The following is a 17,762-nucleotide window of genomic DNA, read 5'->3' on the forward strand; positions in this document are numbered from 1 at the left end:
ACCCTTATAAAAATATGTGATGGTGGCGATAGTGATGGCGGTGGTCGTGGCGATGGTGGTGGCAGTGGTGGTGGTGCTGGGGTGGTAGTGGTGGTGGTGGCGGTGGCAGTGGTGGGGGCGATGGTGGTGGTGGTGACGGTGATGGTTGTGGCAGTGGTGGTGGGGGAGGGGGGCGACGGTTGTGGCGGTGGTGGTGGTGGTAGCGGTGGTGCTGCTGGGTGGTGGTTCTGGTGGCGGTGGTGGTGGTTCTGGTGGCGGTGGTGGTGGTGGCGGCGGAGGCGGTGATGGTGGTGGTGGCGGTGGTGGTAGTGGTGGTGGCAGTGGCAGTGGTGGGGGCGGCAGTGGTGGTGGCAGTGGCAGTGGTGGGGGCGGCAGTGGTGGTGGGGGCGACGACGGTTGTGGCGATGGTGGTGGCGGCGGCGGCGGCGACAGTGGTGAAATAGGATAATTTTATATATAGGACAAAAAAATTAGGTTAAAGAAATGGGTAAAAAAAGAAAATAGATTCTAAAATCTATTCCTGAGCGTTCAGTAATAAGCTAATACCAAGGGGTCCCTAGTAATAGCTATTACCAGGAATATTATTCCTGGTAATAGAAATGGTTACCAAACAAAGGAATAGGCCTATTACTGGAAATGTTATGCCATTCCCGGCTTATTCCGTGAACCAAACAGGCCATTAGTATTATATGACATACAATAATTACCATAAATAATGTTTAATAATTGACAATTTGTATTACGCAATAAAAATTAACAGTTAATTATTAAGTCAATTATAAAATATTTTATATTGTGGATACATTATTTATAATTATATCAAAGTTTTCAAATGTATGAATTATAGTAACATGAAATTAATTAGTAGGAGAATTATATTAGACAATCTAATTAATAATTTACTTTTTAAATTATATCCCCTTTAAAGTATATACACAAATTATGATTATCAATATAAAACTAAATGTGTGTGTGTGTGTGTTTGTGTGTGTGTGTGTGGCGGATCCAGAAAATTATATGAGTGGAGGCGTACTTAAAATGATTTTAGAATTGTTAATGCCAAAATATCAAACACCTATAATACGATTTAAATACATTAATAAATTATAATAAAATGTGTATGATAGCCTATATGATGTTAAGAATGAAGCCAAAACTGTACTTGAGTAGGGTGAAATTTTAAAACACTTTGAAATGTTATAAAAATATTTATAGTAAAATATTATGGACTGAGTAGGGTGAAATTTTAAAACACTTTGAAATGTTATAAAAATATTTAGGGTGTGTTTGGAAACCTGGAAAATGAGTTCTGGAAATCATTTTCTAAGTTTCCATTGTTTGGATGTGCTTGGAAAATCAAGTCAACAGAAATCATTTTCCGTTGACTTTGGAAAATAGGTTTGTTTTGGAGGAAAATGACTTCCCCTTTTTTTTAGGGGAAGTCATTTTCCGACTTTTACACCAACATGACACCACCACCATCATCAACACCATACCACCACCACCTCACTACCACCATCACCACCACTACTGCTGCTGCCACCACCACTATACCACCGCAACCACCGCCACCACACCACCATCACTACCACCACCAACACCATACCACCGCAACAACTACCACCACCAACACCATCAACACCATACCACCACCACCACCATACCATCGCCACCACACCACCATCACTACCACCACCTTCGCCGCCACTACCACCACCATACCACCGCAACCACCGTCACCGCCACCACCACCACCATTACCACCACCATACCACCGCCGCCGCCGCCACCACCATACCACCGCAACCACCGCCGCCACCACCATACCACCGCCACCACACCACTACCACTACCACCACCACCGTCGCCGCCACTACCACCACCATACCACCGCAACCACCGTCGCTGCCGCCACCACCACCACTACCACCGCCGCCACCACCACCATACCACCGCCACCACCACCACACCACCACCATCACACCACCGCCGTCGCCACCACCACCGCAACCACCGTCGCTGCCACCACCACCACCGCCACCATACCACCGCAACCACCGTCGCCTCCACCACCACCACCGTTGCCGCCGCCACCACCACCATACCACTGCCGCCGCCACCGCCACCACCACACCACCACCATCACACCACCAACGCCGCCATGACCACGACCATACCGCCGCCGCCGCCACCACCACCACCACCACCATACCAACGCAACCATCGTCGTCGCCCCCACCACCACCACCATACCACCACTGCCACCACACAATCACCACCACTGCTACCACCGTCATACCACCACCAGTTGTTATTATTATTATTATTATTATTATTATTATTATTATTATTATTATTATTATTATTATTATTATTATATAACAAATAACACCACTACCACTACACCACCACCACCACCATAATATTTTTGATATATTATTAGTTATTTTTTTATTATATTTAAAATTATTATTATATTATTATACATGTTGTAATATTCTAAATAAAATAATTAAAATGTTTAATTATACAATTCTACTCATTTTCCAGAAAATGAACCAAACACACAAAAACAGTTTTCCAGAATGCAACCAAACACTGTAAAGGAAAATGTTTTCTGGAAAATGACTCATTTTCTAGAAAACATTTTTCAGAAATCATTTTCCTGCTTTCCAAACGGACCCTTATAGTAAAATATTATGGACTACATTAACTAAACGATTCACAAAAAAGGTGGGTGGAACTAAAATATACCAAAGTGTTGTAGGTGGAATATATATTAATGGGAAGAGGTGAGTGGGGGCAGCTAACCCCACTGCCCCATTGTGGCTCTGCCACTGTGTGTGTGTGTGTGTGTGTATTTATTTATACTTAATGTATAATATTATTAGTATAAAATAAATTATACTTGCCTTAATAATTAGTAATTGCCAAGGACCTTGTAGTCCAATGGCACCAAGTTCAATCGTTATGTTGTGCAACCGTGCGCACCATGCATGACGCACACGGTTGCGAAAGACGCCGTTTCACTATGGTGGAGCAACGGTGCCGTTAGTGGCACACTGGCACCGTTTAACTCCACAAATCAATTTTTTTTATTAAAACTCCAATCGATGGGATTTCCACCATTTTCGCGCTTTCCTCTCCTGGATATATAGTTCACTAATTTTGAATATATAGTTCATTAATTCTGGATGTATAGTTCATTAATTCTTTATATATTGTTCATTAATTCTGAATATATAGTTCATTAATTCTAGATATATAGTTCATTAATTCTGGATATATAGTTCACTAATTCTGAATTTATAGTTCATTAATTCTTGATATATACTTCATTAATTCTGATTACACAGACGCAGCGAACTGCCATAAGTCAAAACAGAATACCAGTAACCAGTATGGATATATAGTTCACTAATTCTGAATTTATATTTCATTAATTCTGAATATATAGTTCATTCATTCTGAATACACAGACGCAGCGAACTGTCATAAGCCAAAACAGAGTACCAGTAACCGGTGTGGATATATAGTTCACTAATTCTGAATATATAGTTCATTAATTCTTGATGTATAGTTCATTATTTCTGGATATATAGTTCATTAATTCTGGATATATAGTTCAAATTATGCACAGCATAACATTGTTACGGCAATCAAAAATGATTTTTTTAAAAAAAAAAAAAAGTCGGACGGCGTCATTTTAATCAAAACGACGTCGTTTTGCAACCGAGTGCACCATGCATGGTGCACAGGGTTGCACGGCATAATTTGTCAACCAAGTTGAACTCCCACATGGGAGGTTGTGGGTTCAAGCCTCAGTAGATGCGCTATTGACTCTCTATGCTTCAGTAGTAGGTTGAGAAAGTAGTTATGAACAAATATTCTTGTCTAATAATTATTTATTGTAATTCTCTTCACTTTTTTCAGTGTACTTATTATGGTAATTTTATGGTAATCTATATACATACATACACACACACACACACACACACATATTAAGGTAAGTATAATTTATTTATTTATTTATTTATTTATTTATTTATACTTAAGATATAATATTATTGCCACAAAATAAATTATACTTACCTTAATATATAATTAATTTTTAATATAATTTCCTAATTTTAATTAATTTTAATTATTCTGGTAATTTTCATTTCCTTCATTTGTTTAATTACTATGGTAATTTTATGTTAATATATTTCAAAATTGTTTCAATTTCATTAATTATTGTGGTAATTCTATGATAATATATTTCAATATTGGAAGAAATCAAATATTATAATTAATATAATTAATGAAATTATTATGGTAATTGTCACAATATTTGGTAATTATTATTAATATAATTAATGAAATTGAGAAATATAAAATTTCTTCCGTGGTAATATTTGTGTCAATTTCATTAAATTATACGGAGTAAATAATAAAATATGAAATATAATTAAGGAAATGAAATTATAAAATTAACAAAATATGTGTTAATAAATATTTAAAATTTTTGTAAATATATACATATATACACTAATGAACTATACTAATCATACAAAATTTAAATGTTAAGTTTTTAATTTTAAAATGTAATTTTTTAAATTATGAATCTATCAATATAAATTATAATTAATGAAATTATATTATAAAATTTTCCTATATGCATATTAATAAATATTATGTGTATATATAATGTATTGTACAATCATATAATAAAATGTGTCTGATTAGAGTTTAAACTTACTCATACAAAATTTAAAATTTACATTTTTATTAATTTCTAAGTATAATTATCTTAGTTATTATTCATATTTTTTGAATTATAATATATATGAAATACAATTAGGAATAACTATTCAGATCACGTCTAGGTCACCCCCGATATAAGACATTTCCTTAGATATTCTAGTTAGACAACCTTCAACTTAATTATGTGAATTTTGTCTATAAATTTATCTAAATATGTACATGATTAGAGCTTATAATAACCATACAAAATTTTAATTTTAATTTTGTATATTATGAAAATAGATACTTGACCAAATATATAAAAGTCCAACTATATTATATATTGTACGTTTTAACATCTTTTTATTTTTTAATTTTAAATTCATAATAACAAAAAAAAAAAATCCGTGCAACGCACGGGTAAAACACTAATTTCCCTAGTCCTTAATCTTATTTGTTTATTATTTTGGGTCGCCATTCTTGGGCTGGTGCCTTGGTCTTGTATATACTTGTTGGGTCTCACGCCCTAGTAATAAAAGTTATTATTTTCCCGTCCCTTCGATATTGCTAAATCTGATCTATGGTGGACTCGATCTCGATAAAACCATTAATAGTATTAGAGCAAGCACACTTGTGATTTTTTATCAGATATTTCAGAACTAAAAAACTAACATTTGATTTTTGACTAATGTGGATATTAGTTTTCTCCAAGATTTTACTCCTACCAAAAGTTTTTACAGGAGAATAAAAAAAAAAAAAAAAAAAAGTAAGAAGTGCACAAGTGTAGCACACTTCGCTGGAACACGCGCCTGCTGGCGCATCAGAGTGGCCGCCAGCTGGCGACCACTCTGAGTAGAAGACCTTTGTTTCCTTTTGTTTTTTTGTTTTTTGTTTTTTGTTTTTTGTTTTTTTGTTTTTTTGTTTTTTGTTTTTTGTTTTTTGTTTTTTGTTTTTATATTTAAGTAGTAGTCTACTGACTACTAACAAATAAGAAAGAATAATAAGCAAAACATTTGTCACTATTGCATGACTTACTTCTTGATCATGAAACAAACATTCTCAACTTTTAATATTAGTTGACATGGCATAGACATCATTTATCTCTGTCCTATCACAATACCTACATATCAACTCATATACGGATTATTATTTTATAAATATTTTTAATTATTTTTATACCAATATATCCAAAATAAATAATTACATGAGATTTTAACAAACAACCTATTATATAGAAAGAAAAAAAATACCTACTATCACTTTAGAGCATCCTTAGTAATGTTTTCTTTTTCTCAGTTTTTGAAACAGTGCAAAAACAATGTTTTGATTTTTTACTGATGTGGTAAAAATTCCCCCTGCAACATTTGTTTTTTGTCAGACAAATTAAAAAATAAAAAAATAAAAAAAAAACTAAGGCAATGAGACGCAATTGCATCTCACCACCCACCTAGCGGGCGCGTACCCGCCACTCTCAATTCAATTGATTTTGGCGCGTGTATGCAACGGCCATATTTCCAATCGTTGCCGGGCAACGGCTATTTAAAAAAATTTATCTATAAATTTCATTTATCTCTACAATTTTTTCACATTTCATCATACTCTCAATTCATTATCATTCTCTCAATTTCTACATCTCAAATTAATTTCTTTTGCATATCATAATGAAAAAAGGCAATTCTAATCATCAAAATTCACAATCCAATTTTCCTTGGATTATATTAAACCGTTTTGTAATTGATTTATATTAAACTGCTTTGTAGTTTAATTTTTTAAGTAATTAGTTTTAATTATCATTTTAATTAATTAGGTATACGTATGTTTATTTTAATGATTTGTGATTACAATTATAAATTAAAGTAAAGTTTGTAGCCAACTTTTTATTATTTTGTTTTACAATTTCAGTACGAATTTTTATTTTCAATTCGAGTATGTTTCACTATTTTTTTTTATTATAATTATAAATATATAAATAAAATAGATAAAGAAATAATTTAAATATAGTGGATAAAATGATGGGTACATAAAAAACTGAGAAAAAACTAAAACGGATGGGGAGAAAGATTTTTGTAATTGAGTGAGATAGTGGATGATGAGGTGGATGATGTGCCCACAAAAAATTGAAGAAAAAACTCAAATTGAAATGGATGCTCTTACTACACACACTTATATTAATAAACAAATTAACAATAAAGAGTAAATTAGTAATATTTTTATTAATAATATCACTTTACTACACACATCAATGAAATTTTATTTATGTATATGAATAAATTAATTCATATGTATTGTAATATAAATTTAATTTATTAAAATCTAAAATGTTAATATAGATATGTATTGTATGAATAAATTGAAATATTAAAATTTAATCTTCATTATTAATTTTTATCAACATAAATTAAATTATTTTTATATCAATATATTCCTTTTCTTATAAAATTTCTTAAAACAAATAAAATTTACTATATATCCCATTTTATAATGGTATTTAACCATACCTTGTAATTGAAATAATAATAAGCAGAGTATATATTAATTAAAGGAGCACATATATGTCATTGTTTATTTTAGACATGTGTAATATAACATTATAATCCTGCTAAGCTAACACCACTATTTTACCAAACACTTTTTTACCTTGACTGGAAACTCACATGTAGGATGGTAATGGGGCGGGGTGGGTGCGGGGATATATCCTCCGCCCCCGCACTCGCACCCGCCCTAACAACAATTTTGCGGGTGCGGGTAATACCCAACTCGTAACTCTAATTATTTATTACATTAAATCATTTAATAAGTTTGAACATAACTCTAATCTAAAATTTAATAAGAGCCAATGAAGTTAATCTAAAATTTAATAAGAGCCAATTTTTATTAGATTTAAATGATTTATCATGTATATTTTTTTTATAAGTTTGAACATAACTCTAATCTAAAATTTAATAAGAGCCAATGAAGTTAATCCTTAATTGGAACGAAAATTGTTTTGGTAGTAAAAATTGTATTAAGTGTTTACTCATTTGTATTGTTCGTATTCAATTTTCATTAACAAACAACTAAGAAATTTAATTCATTATGCATTTTTAACTATAAAATGTACATAAACTTATAAATGAATACTAATAACAATATATATAAGTACGGGTTTATAAAATTCCCCCATACCCGCACCCATTATCTATATTGTGCAAGTATTTTAAAACCCGTAAGGACAGAGATGCAGAAAATCCATTGGGTGCGGATAGACTTGACGTAACATGATGAAAATAACTTTATCTTTTATTATTTGGTACACTAATGAGTAAATTGAACGAGACTAGAATTTGGGAGTATACATAAATATTAATTAGCTAGCTAGCATGCAAAAGCTGTAGAGCTTTCAACAGTGTGCCTCTAAACCTATTCACATCTACTTTCACATCCTGCCCATTCAAGTACACTGCACTAAAAGCCTTCCATCCTCTCACTCGAATGGCGCTGGAGTTGCTCAACACTTCATGTCCCACTGGATATTCATCCTTTAGAGAACTCTCATTCAAACCAATCTTGTAACTTAAGTACCTCAATCCCATGTCTAATGAAGGCTCTTCATAGTCCATCTTGGCTATCGAATCCATCCCCAACCCCACGATTTGCACCACCACTGCGTTTTCCGGCAAGAACACCATGTTCGTTAGCCCCGCCCCGTGCACCCCCACCATAATGTCGAACCCGTTCACCAGTTTCGACACTTTGGTCATGTTCCTGTCTGTTTCTTGTACGACAACCTTAAAGCCTAGGTTTTCCGCCATGGCGGAAACCTCGCCCGCGTTCAACAGCCGCCTGGTTTTGTTCCTCGCTATCACGAGTAGCCGCGGCTGCGGTTTCTCGTTTGCGATAATATTATCCCTTTTCAGGTCGTAAGCGTTTCTCAAGAACGCCGTGAAGTTTTTCATGGAAATGTGATCTGAAGAGGGGTTGATGCTGAACTCCTTGTTGGCTTTTAACCCGACGATGATTCTTGGAAAACAAAGGACCGCGTTTTCGCCGTCTTTTTCTCCGAGGTCTATGATTTCGTATCTCGACAACCTCTGCAACGCTTCCTTAAACTTCTCCGTCCAACTCGGCCTTTTGACGTCGGTGACCAGAAACTGTACTTCTCCGGCGAACTCCCGGGACGTTAGGTACAGGGGGATGAGAAGATCGGAGAAGTCGTGGAAGACGTTGCCGGAGTATCCTCCGGCGGAGAAAAGAACCGCCGGAACATTATGGTTTCTGGTGCAAGCTGGGGTTTGTTGATGAGAAGGGTGGAGTTGCTTGACGGTGAAGTTTCGGACACCCCCCATTGCGGCTTCGTCGCCTTTTCGAGCATAGGGCCTTATGTTCCACGACATTATGTTACTATGAACCTTTGAAACAACAAAAATGGTGGACAAGCTTCCGACAACTCTTATGTCGCCGCCGTTTGCGTCGCAGATGTCCGATCTTCTCCGGTTCACTTCGCAAACCGGCTTCACTTCTTTTATTTTCGGATCTGAAACTAATCAAATTAGAAAAATAACAAAATTTGCAAAGTTAATTTACTGACTAAAAGTGAACACGATCAAGAACTAACAGTGAATACTTACTATAATTACGTTATAACTTATGGATAAAAATTATAATTTTCCTTAATAATATAATTTATAACTTACATGGTTGTGGGGCAATGTTTATGACATCATGAACAGTGGCTTGCAAGTTGAAACTATCCCCCATTGGTACTTCTAAATTTGCTGCAATATGTAATACATAATCATTTTATATACTTACCATTTTAAAAAGTTTATTGATTATTTTTTTTGGCATGACTGCATTATTAGTTATTTAGAGAAATTAAACTATCCATATAAATCACGTTACAGTTATGATACACCAAATATATCAACCCAGGAAAGGATAAGATGACAATTATATTTATAATTATAATTATTGATGATGGCCTTGATTATGTATGTGATTATATGATTTTACGGGATTGTTGAAATCATTTTATTTAAGAATGATTAGTGATAGGCAAATTATGGGAATGAATGCTATATTTAACATGTTTGGTTTGCAAAATGAATGCTATATATATATATATATATATATATATATATATATATATATATATATATATATATATATATATATATATATATATAAAAGAAAATACTTGTGATAAAAAGTATGAACCTAAAAAAGATGTGTAATGTACTAGTGATAGAGAAGTATATTGTGATAAGAAGAACAAAAGCATAAATAGAAAATAACAAATTTAGGTTATTTTGACAACTCAAGAATAACCTAATATTAGCAATTCTATATAATAGTTATTCCCCTAGCCCGGATATAATATTTCCCTGAATAAAAAAGCATTAACAAAAAACAGAATAATAAGTTTATTCTCAAAAATATCATTCCATCTCATCAGGCCTATTCCGTGAACCAACCGTACTATTATTGTAACAGGAAAGGGCATAAATGAATAATTTTAGGAGTTTACGCCTACTCGATAAAGGTGTTTCATATCAAACTACATGGAAATGCAAAAGGACTTACAAAGTGGGGAAGGAAATGCAGCATTTTCATCATCATCAGATATGTAAGGCTTGAAGAAAATGCAAAATGTGAAAATAACGATGAAGATGGCGAGTGTAGCACACCACCCCATTGTCTTTCTGTCTTGCCTGCTAAAACTTCTTGCCAGAATCGCCTCATACTCATATTTCCCTCCATTCTGCCCCATTATTATTCCTACTTTTTCTGCAAAATAAAGCCTGACAGTGATGAACACTGAGGAACGTAACAATGAAGAAATGGCGAAAGTAGAGGGAATTAAGGTGTAGTCCTATGATGATGTTTGAGTTATTGCTCCCCACGATTTGGAAGAAGATTTTTGGGAGTTTAAATAAGAAAATGGGTTTTTGGTGGAAAGGGACGTAACGTTTGACCCTTCTTATAGATAGACATGTCTGTTCGATTGGGCGCGCCGGCAATATCAATTCAAATATTCTTCTACCATTATTTAGGTTAACAAATTAATATTTAATTAATTCCAATTCGTCCGACTTTACTACACTAACTCAGTAACACGTACTATCAAGTTAATTTTATACCAAATATAATGTGACATCGGTTAATTTATAGCGAAAAATCATTCTTCCAAAGGTTAGAATATTTAGCGAAAAATCATATTTGAATAAACCGAGGTTGTATAACACTAAAAAAAAAAAAAGACATACTACGCCGTATGTTAAACTCGATTTTTTTAATATTTTAATTTAATATGTGATATACGACGTCGGTTTGTAATAAAATCGACGTCGTATATAGTAATTTTTTAAAGCAGTGAGTATATAACGTCAATTTTAAATACAATCGATGTCGTATATTAAGATATTTAAAATATTAAACTCTTTAAATGTCGTCGTTTTAATGTGTACGTATTTAAAAAATCTCACCAGATACGACGCCGGTTTGTGTGAAAACCGACGTCGTATCGTTGAACAATTTTAAAAATAAATAAATAAACAGTTTACGACGTCGGTTATTTGTAATACCACCTTCCATCTTCTCTTCTCTTTTTCGTCGAACTACCTCCGTCCCACCGATGTCTGCCATCCGCCTCGCATTACTGGAAATTATGGAATTTCCGACCACCTGAAAGTGATCTTATATCAAGTCGAAAGTAAAAAGTGGTCAGAAATAGCAACAAAGGTTTTTCCGGATACCAAAAGTGGTCAGAAGAAGACTTTCTAACTTCCACATAAGATTTTTTTTAATTCAGATGCAGATTTCCCAAATAACTCAGTACATTCACGATCCCATAACGGTAACGGTGCATTCCCACTGGCATCAGTGACTCTTATGGTAACTTTATGTTTAAAGGTGTCATTGGCCCAATACTTATTGCAATTTCCAATAGTTTCAATAGCCACAAACTTGGCTAACTCCCAAAAGTTTTCTGACCTATATGTTTACAATTTCAAATAATTAAATAGTAATATGAGAAGAAATATTGATGATTTAAAATTACATTTGTGTTGGCAATTCTAGTATGGAATAGCATATTAAAATTACATTTGTATTGAAATCGTAACATTATTTTAAGCAATTATAAAGTTGTAATATGCTTTTTTAACGGGCCGTGGAAGAAAGGAATGAGAGAGTCACCTGCAAGGGAAAAGAGGGATGCAATGTAAAATGAAGACTTATAATTTTTTTAGTCATCAACTCATTATATTTATAGGTGAAAAATATGATAATTATAAAATTGTAAGATTTTTCAAAAAGAAAGTGTATTTATTTATTTAAGGTATTGCTCTAATCAATTCATTATATTGATATTCCTAATCAATTTATTATATTAATATTCCTAATTAATCTTATTCGTAATTAATTCATAATATTGATATTACTAAATTTCCATTTTACATTTGCTTACCAAATAAGCTTTATTAATTATTTGACCAATAAAATATAAAATATTTAATTAATTTGACTACAAAATTTTGAGCGGGAAAATAAAATAGGAGGATTTTACACACACACACACACACACACACACACACACACACACACACACACACACACACACACACACACACACACACACACACACACACACACACACACACACACACACACACACACACACACACACACACACACACACACACACACACACACACACACACACACACACACACACACACACATATATATATATATATATATATATATATATATATAGAGAGAGAGAGAGAGAGAGAGAGAGAGAGTTAACACACACACACACACACACACACACACACACACACACACACACACACACACACACACACACACACACACACACACACATATATATATATATATATATATATATATATATATATATATATATATATATATATATATAGAGTTAATACCCAAAATCGTCTTCGACTATAGTGGTTTTTCTCAATTTCATCCTAAACGACTTTGGTGACCTAATATCGTCCCAGACTTTTGTGTTTCGCTCAATTTAGTCCCAGACTTTTGTGTTTTTGCTCAATTTAGTCCCTCATTTGTTATTCTGTCCATTTGGTGTTAAATAAATAGACAATTCAGTAATTTTAATATTGGCATCTCTTTACTCATAGACATGTGAATTGCGAAATCCCTTTTCTTTACAAATTACTCCCAGAATTACTCCTAAAACTGCGAATATAAAATTTGATTTGCAGGTCCGGGAATAATTCTGGGTGTAATTCGTACAAGAAAGAGGAATTTCACACTTCACAAGTTGAAAGTAAAGCGAGATCAATATTGACATTACTGAATTGTCCCTTAATTTAACACCAATTTGACGGAATAACAAATGGAGGACTAAATTGAGCGAAACACAAAAGTCTGGGACGATATTAGGTCACTAAAGTCGTTTAGGACGAAATTGAGAAAAACCACTATAGTCGAGGACGATTTTGGGTATTAACTCTCTCTCTCTCTATATATATATATATATATATATATATATATTGTAAATTATTTTGAGAATGTTTAAAATAGTATTGCTATGAATTAATATCCATTTAGTATAGTAATTTACAAATAATACTTGTAGGTCATTAGTTTGATTTGGTGTTTGTTTAGATAACATTTTGGTGTGGTAATATCTTTATCTATTATTTATTTTCGGAAAAATTGTTAAATAGGCCCTCAAACTTTTCATAAGGAGTCAATTAGACCCTCTTACTTTCTAAAGTTACAATTAGACACACGAACTCTTAATCTCGGTGCAAGGAGACCCACTAACCAGATAACCACCTGCAATCCCAGGTAAAATGCTCTGTAGACGCTGACTAGGCATAATCTTTACACATTTGGCTTGTCACTCAACAAAAAAAAAAAAAAATGATATTTAGTAAATCGAATCCCAGCTCTTCTTCACGGCGTTGGGTTTAAGCAAGTGGGAAGCGTGAGAGAGAAATGGAGGAAGCAGAAAGAACACGACGAGCAATGCCAAAATGGGGATGATTGGATGAGCGCCACGGGATTGAAGATCGGAGACGGTCGGTGACGACGGAAGAAGGTGGGGGACTGTGTCCAAAAAGGTGGGGGATTTGAGTCTCCGTTTGCTTCCATGGAGTTACGTTGTTTAATGGTAGGCTTTTGGCTTTAGCGTTCCAGATGATGATATGTCCAACTCACCATTCTACGTCCACACGCTCTTTTTGGCTATGGAGCGTGGCCTCAATGATGATGGTTCATGACAGAGAATGGTGACTTTAATTTTTTTTTTTTTTTTTTTTTTTGCTGAGTGGCAAGTCAAATGTGTAAAGATTGTGCCTAGTCAGCATCTACAGAGCATTTTACCTGGGATTGTAAGTGGTTATCCGGTCAGTGGGTCTCCTTGCACCGAGATTAAGAGTTCATGTGTCTAATTGCAACTTTAGAAAGTAGGAGGGCCTAATTGACTCCTTATGAAAAGTTTGAGGGCCTATTTGATCCTTTTTCTTTTATTTTCTTACAAACTTTCAGCTTTTCCTTGTGCATATGGTGATGGGTCACACCGTGGTGTGTGTTTATTTATGTTTTCGGCTTTCAACATAACAATTGGACATGCAAATTGAAAATTTCACAATTGATATATAATTAGGATTTTCAAGAAAAAAAAACCCTAGTGCTTCAAGTTTTCAGGAAAAAAAAAAAAAACGGATAAACCCTAGATTAGTAGATTATAGAGTGTTTGGTTGGAAGGAGAGAATTAGGGGGAAATGAATTGTAATTCCGTGGGAAAAGAATAAAGTTAGAATTTAAATTACATAATTTTGGTAGGAAGGAATAGAATGATTGAAAATTGAAAGGGAAGAAGTGAATAAAGGCTAAAATGTCATTGTATAATCTATATATATATAATCAAATCATTATATAAGTGAATAAAACTTATTTGGTAAGTAATTGTCAAATGGAAATTAAATAAAATCAATACCAATCTATATTAATTTGGAATAAAATTAATTAGGAATATTAATATAATGATTTGATTATGAATATCAATATAATAAATTAATTATGGCCATACCTTAAATAAATAAATACAATTTCCTTTTGGAAAATCTTACAAATTTATAATTCTCATATTTTTCACCTATAAATATAATGAATTGATGACTAAAAAAATTAAAGTCTTCATTTTACATTGCATCCCTCTTTTTCTTTGCAGGTGACTCTCTCATCACCAATTTAATCATTGTGGTTCAATAGCTGCTCAAACTAATATGCATATTTCAAGACATTAAAGGTACAATTTCTCTTCTATCTATTTCTATCTCTGTGAAAAAAAAAAGTTATTATTTTTTCATTTATATTCTTTATTATGGATTTGTCCGGGTCGATGCCACTCCAAACAAGTTGTACGTAGTTGCTCCGACTAAGCTGATGCAAAAAGGTTTAATTTTTTTAGAAAAGTATTTTTTTCGTATTATTTTTGTTTGTAATTGATCTTCCATGGTTTTTAATTATTGTTTTGTTTTTAATTGTTGTTTTTTTAAATTTTGTATTATATGTATTTTTTGTATTATTGCTTTGTTTAAAACAATAATTTTGTAATATTGTTTATATATTTTATTTCCAGGCATGGTTTTTGTTATTTGTGCGATGCAATGGTTACGGAGTCAGTAGGAGATACTACCCGAGTTCACTGTTTTTGGTAACTTTGTAGTTAAGTGAGACGGAAAAGCTACGGTCGAAAAGGCTAGAGTAAAAAAAATGCAAAACGACATCGTTTTTGGGTCGTGGTGCACGGTCAATGCAATAACTATTTATTTTAGACGGGCTGGGTTGGATAATTTCTAACCCGTCCCGTTTCCAAATTGACCTATATAACCTGTGTGGAGGTACGAGTTATACGGGTGGACTAATCCTAAGCCAACAAGACTCCGCCCATAAAGCCACTAATTATAACTTTTCACATAGTGGTAAAGCACTTGATCCTCATAAAATTACATCAGTGGTAACTGTTTGATCTTTATACGTTTGCGTTGAATGTATTTGATTTTATTAATTTAAATATCTACTCCACATCAAAGTATAAATTATATTTAAACAAAATATTCATAAGATTTATGTAACTATGTCACACATAGGGCTGATGTAGCTGTACCAATTGAGAGAAACACATAGCATATAATTGATTAAAATTTTAATTTGTTGATTAATGTGAAACACATAAGTATATGATTTGATGTCTAAAGTAATTGAGTGAAACACATTACATATAATTGATTAAGCTTTGGTTGATTAGTGTGAGATAAATAATAAGTATATGATTTGATGTCTAAATTAAAGTAATTTTCATTCATACAGTCATACAGCTAGCTAGCTAGCTAGCAAGGATGCTGACCCCTTGGCCAATTGAATTGGAGGATGTGCGTTTGTGCAATCTAAATAAGAATATGGATTATTTGTTCCATTCAATGTTTTTTTTTTTTAAAAAAAAATATATTGTGAGTTGTGTTTTAAGTACTGAGTATTTGATGGTTTTTTTTATTGTTCTCTTTCTGTTATGCACGAAGGATTTTGTTTTTTATTAATAGAATAGATTATCATATGATTAATATTATTAAAGTAAATTGGTGGCTTGTGGTTTACTGATATCGGATTGCTCCCCTATGTGGGAGGTCTAGGTTTTGAGCCTCAGTGTAGGCATAGATTGTATGGGTATCCCCTTCCTTTGTAATAAAAAATATTATTAAAGTAAGAAATTTATATATGACAAATTACTACATATAATTATGGTAATATTTATTTAAAATCTAATGAAATTAAAATTTTCTATACTATTAATAAAAATAAAATTCTTTTTTGTACAACAATTGTATAATAAAATATGATAATACAATTCTTAATATAATATATTATTTCCTACTTTTCCTATTCCTACTATAATTCTAGGTTACATTTTATATCAATTTGCCTTATGTAAGATATCGTATGACATCTATATTTCCTCTTATGTTTTTATTATTCTTTTTATTTTTTTTAATGCCTAATAATTACCAAAAATAATTATTAATAATTGTAAATTTATATTAGACAATTATATTAATAATTAATTACTGAATCAAGAATAATTTTTTTTGTACTGTAAATGCATTGTTTTTAATAATTTTGATTTAAACTATTTTAGTTTCTATGTTTTTCATATACAAAGCTATAATTGTAAATTTATAATTGTAATACATTCATAATAATATTGAATAAATATTAACCATATGTTTAGATTTAATTATATATTATATTAAAATAATTATATATTAATCTAATATAGTGATGGTTAATACAGATAAACCATATATAGGCATAATCTAATATAGAAAATATTCATTACTAACCATATATAACTTAGGAAATAACTAAACTTATTGAAACTTAATTATTTATAATTTCACATTTAATATAAATATATAATTTTAATATCCGAAATTAATAAGATCTTTCTTAATGTGGATCTATATATTTTAAATAATTTTGATTTAATAATATTATGCCTTAATTATAGAAATAATACCTTATATATATATATATATATATATATATATATATATATATATATATATACAAAATCTTCCTATTTCATTTTTTTTTTTGCTCAAATTTTTGTAGTCAATTAATTAAATATTCTATTTGTAAAATCGTGTACAAAAAAATATTAATTAGATAATAACATAATAGCATATTTGGTAATAATATGTATGGTATTTTATAATACAATTGGTAAAATAATTAATTAGTAATAAACATATTCAGTAAACTGCATGAATAAGCATATAGATTTTATATTTTAAATTTTAATTTTAAATTTATGTATTTTGTTTAAATTGAAAGATTTAATGGGTTTACATTCTTTTGAATATTCATTTACCCACACTTGCATGTTCATAGGTGAAATAATAATATTTAAAAGAATATTACAAAAATAATTATTAACTGAGAATAAAAACGACACAGAATTTATGCCAATTGAAATAGGAAATGACTATTAATAATCG

The 17,762-nt window shown here is 32.0% G+C and overlaps 1 protein-coding gene across 1 annotated transcript; it reads right to left on the reverse strand.

The window, feature by feature from the left end:
• Nucleotides 1-8,044: 8,044 nt before the first annotated feature.
• On the reverse strand, nt 8,045-10,592 carry LOC109163084. The gene is made up of 3 exons (XM_019311800.1): nt 10,288-10,592; nt 9,399-9,479; nt 8,045-9,244 (listed from the first exon to the last, which is right to left on the reverse strand). Exons 1-3 carry the CDS (start codon nt 10,472-10,474, stop codon nt 8,076-8,078), a joined length of 1,437 nt encoding a protein of 478 aa, XP_019167345.1. The 5' UTR covers nt 10,475-10,592; the 3' UTR covers nt 8,045-8,075.
• Between the last annotated feature and the right edge of the window lie 7,170 nt (nt 10,593-17,762).

This window comes from Ipomoea nil, unplaced genomic scaffold (genome assembly GCF_001879475.1).
Source record: "Ipomoea nil cultivar Tokyo-kokei standard unplaced genomic scaffold, Asagao_1.1 scaffold2975, whole genome shotgun sequence".
NCBI classification, from domain to species: Eukaryota; Viridiplantae; Streptophyta; class Magnoliopsida; order Solanales; family Convolvulaceae; genus Ipomoea; species Ipomoea nil.

Coding starts and splice junctions, on each gene's coding strand:
- LOC109163084 (XM_019311800.1), bottom strand. CDS start 10,474: ATGGGGCAGAATGGAGGGAAATATGAGTATGAGGCGATTCTGGCAAGA. Junction 9,480..10,287: donor TGCATTTCCTTCCCCACTTT/GTAAGTCCTTTT, acceptor TACATATTGCAG/CAAATTTAGAAGTACCAATG. Junction 9,245..9,398: donor AAACATTGCCCCACAACCAT/GTAAGTTATAAA, acceptor TAATTTGATTAG/TTTCAGATCCGAAAATAAAA.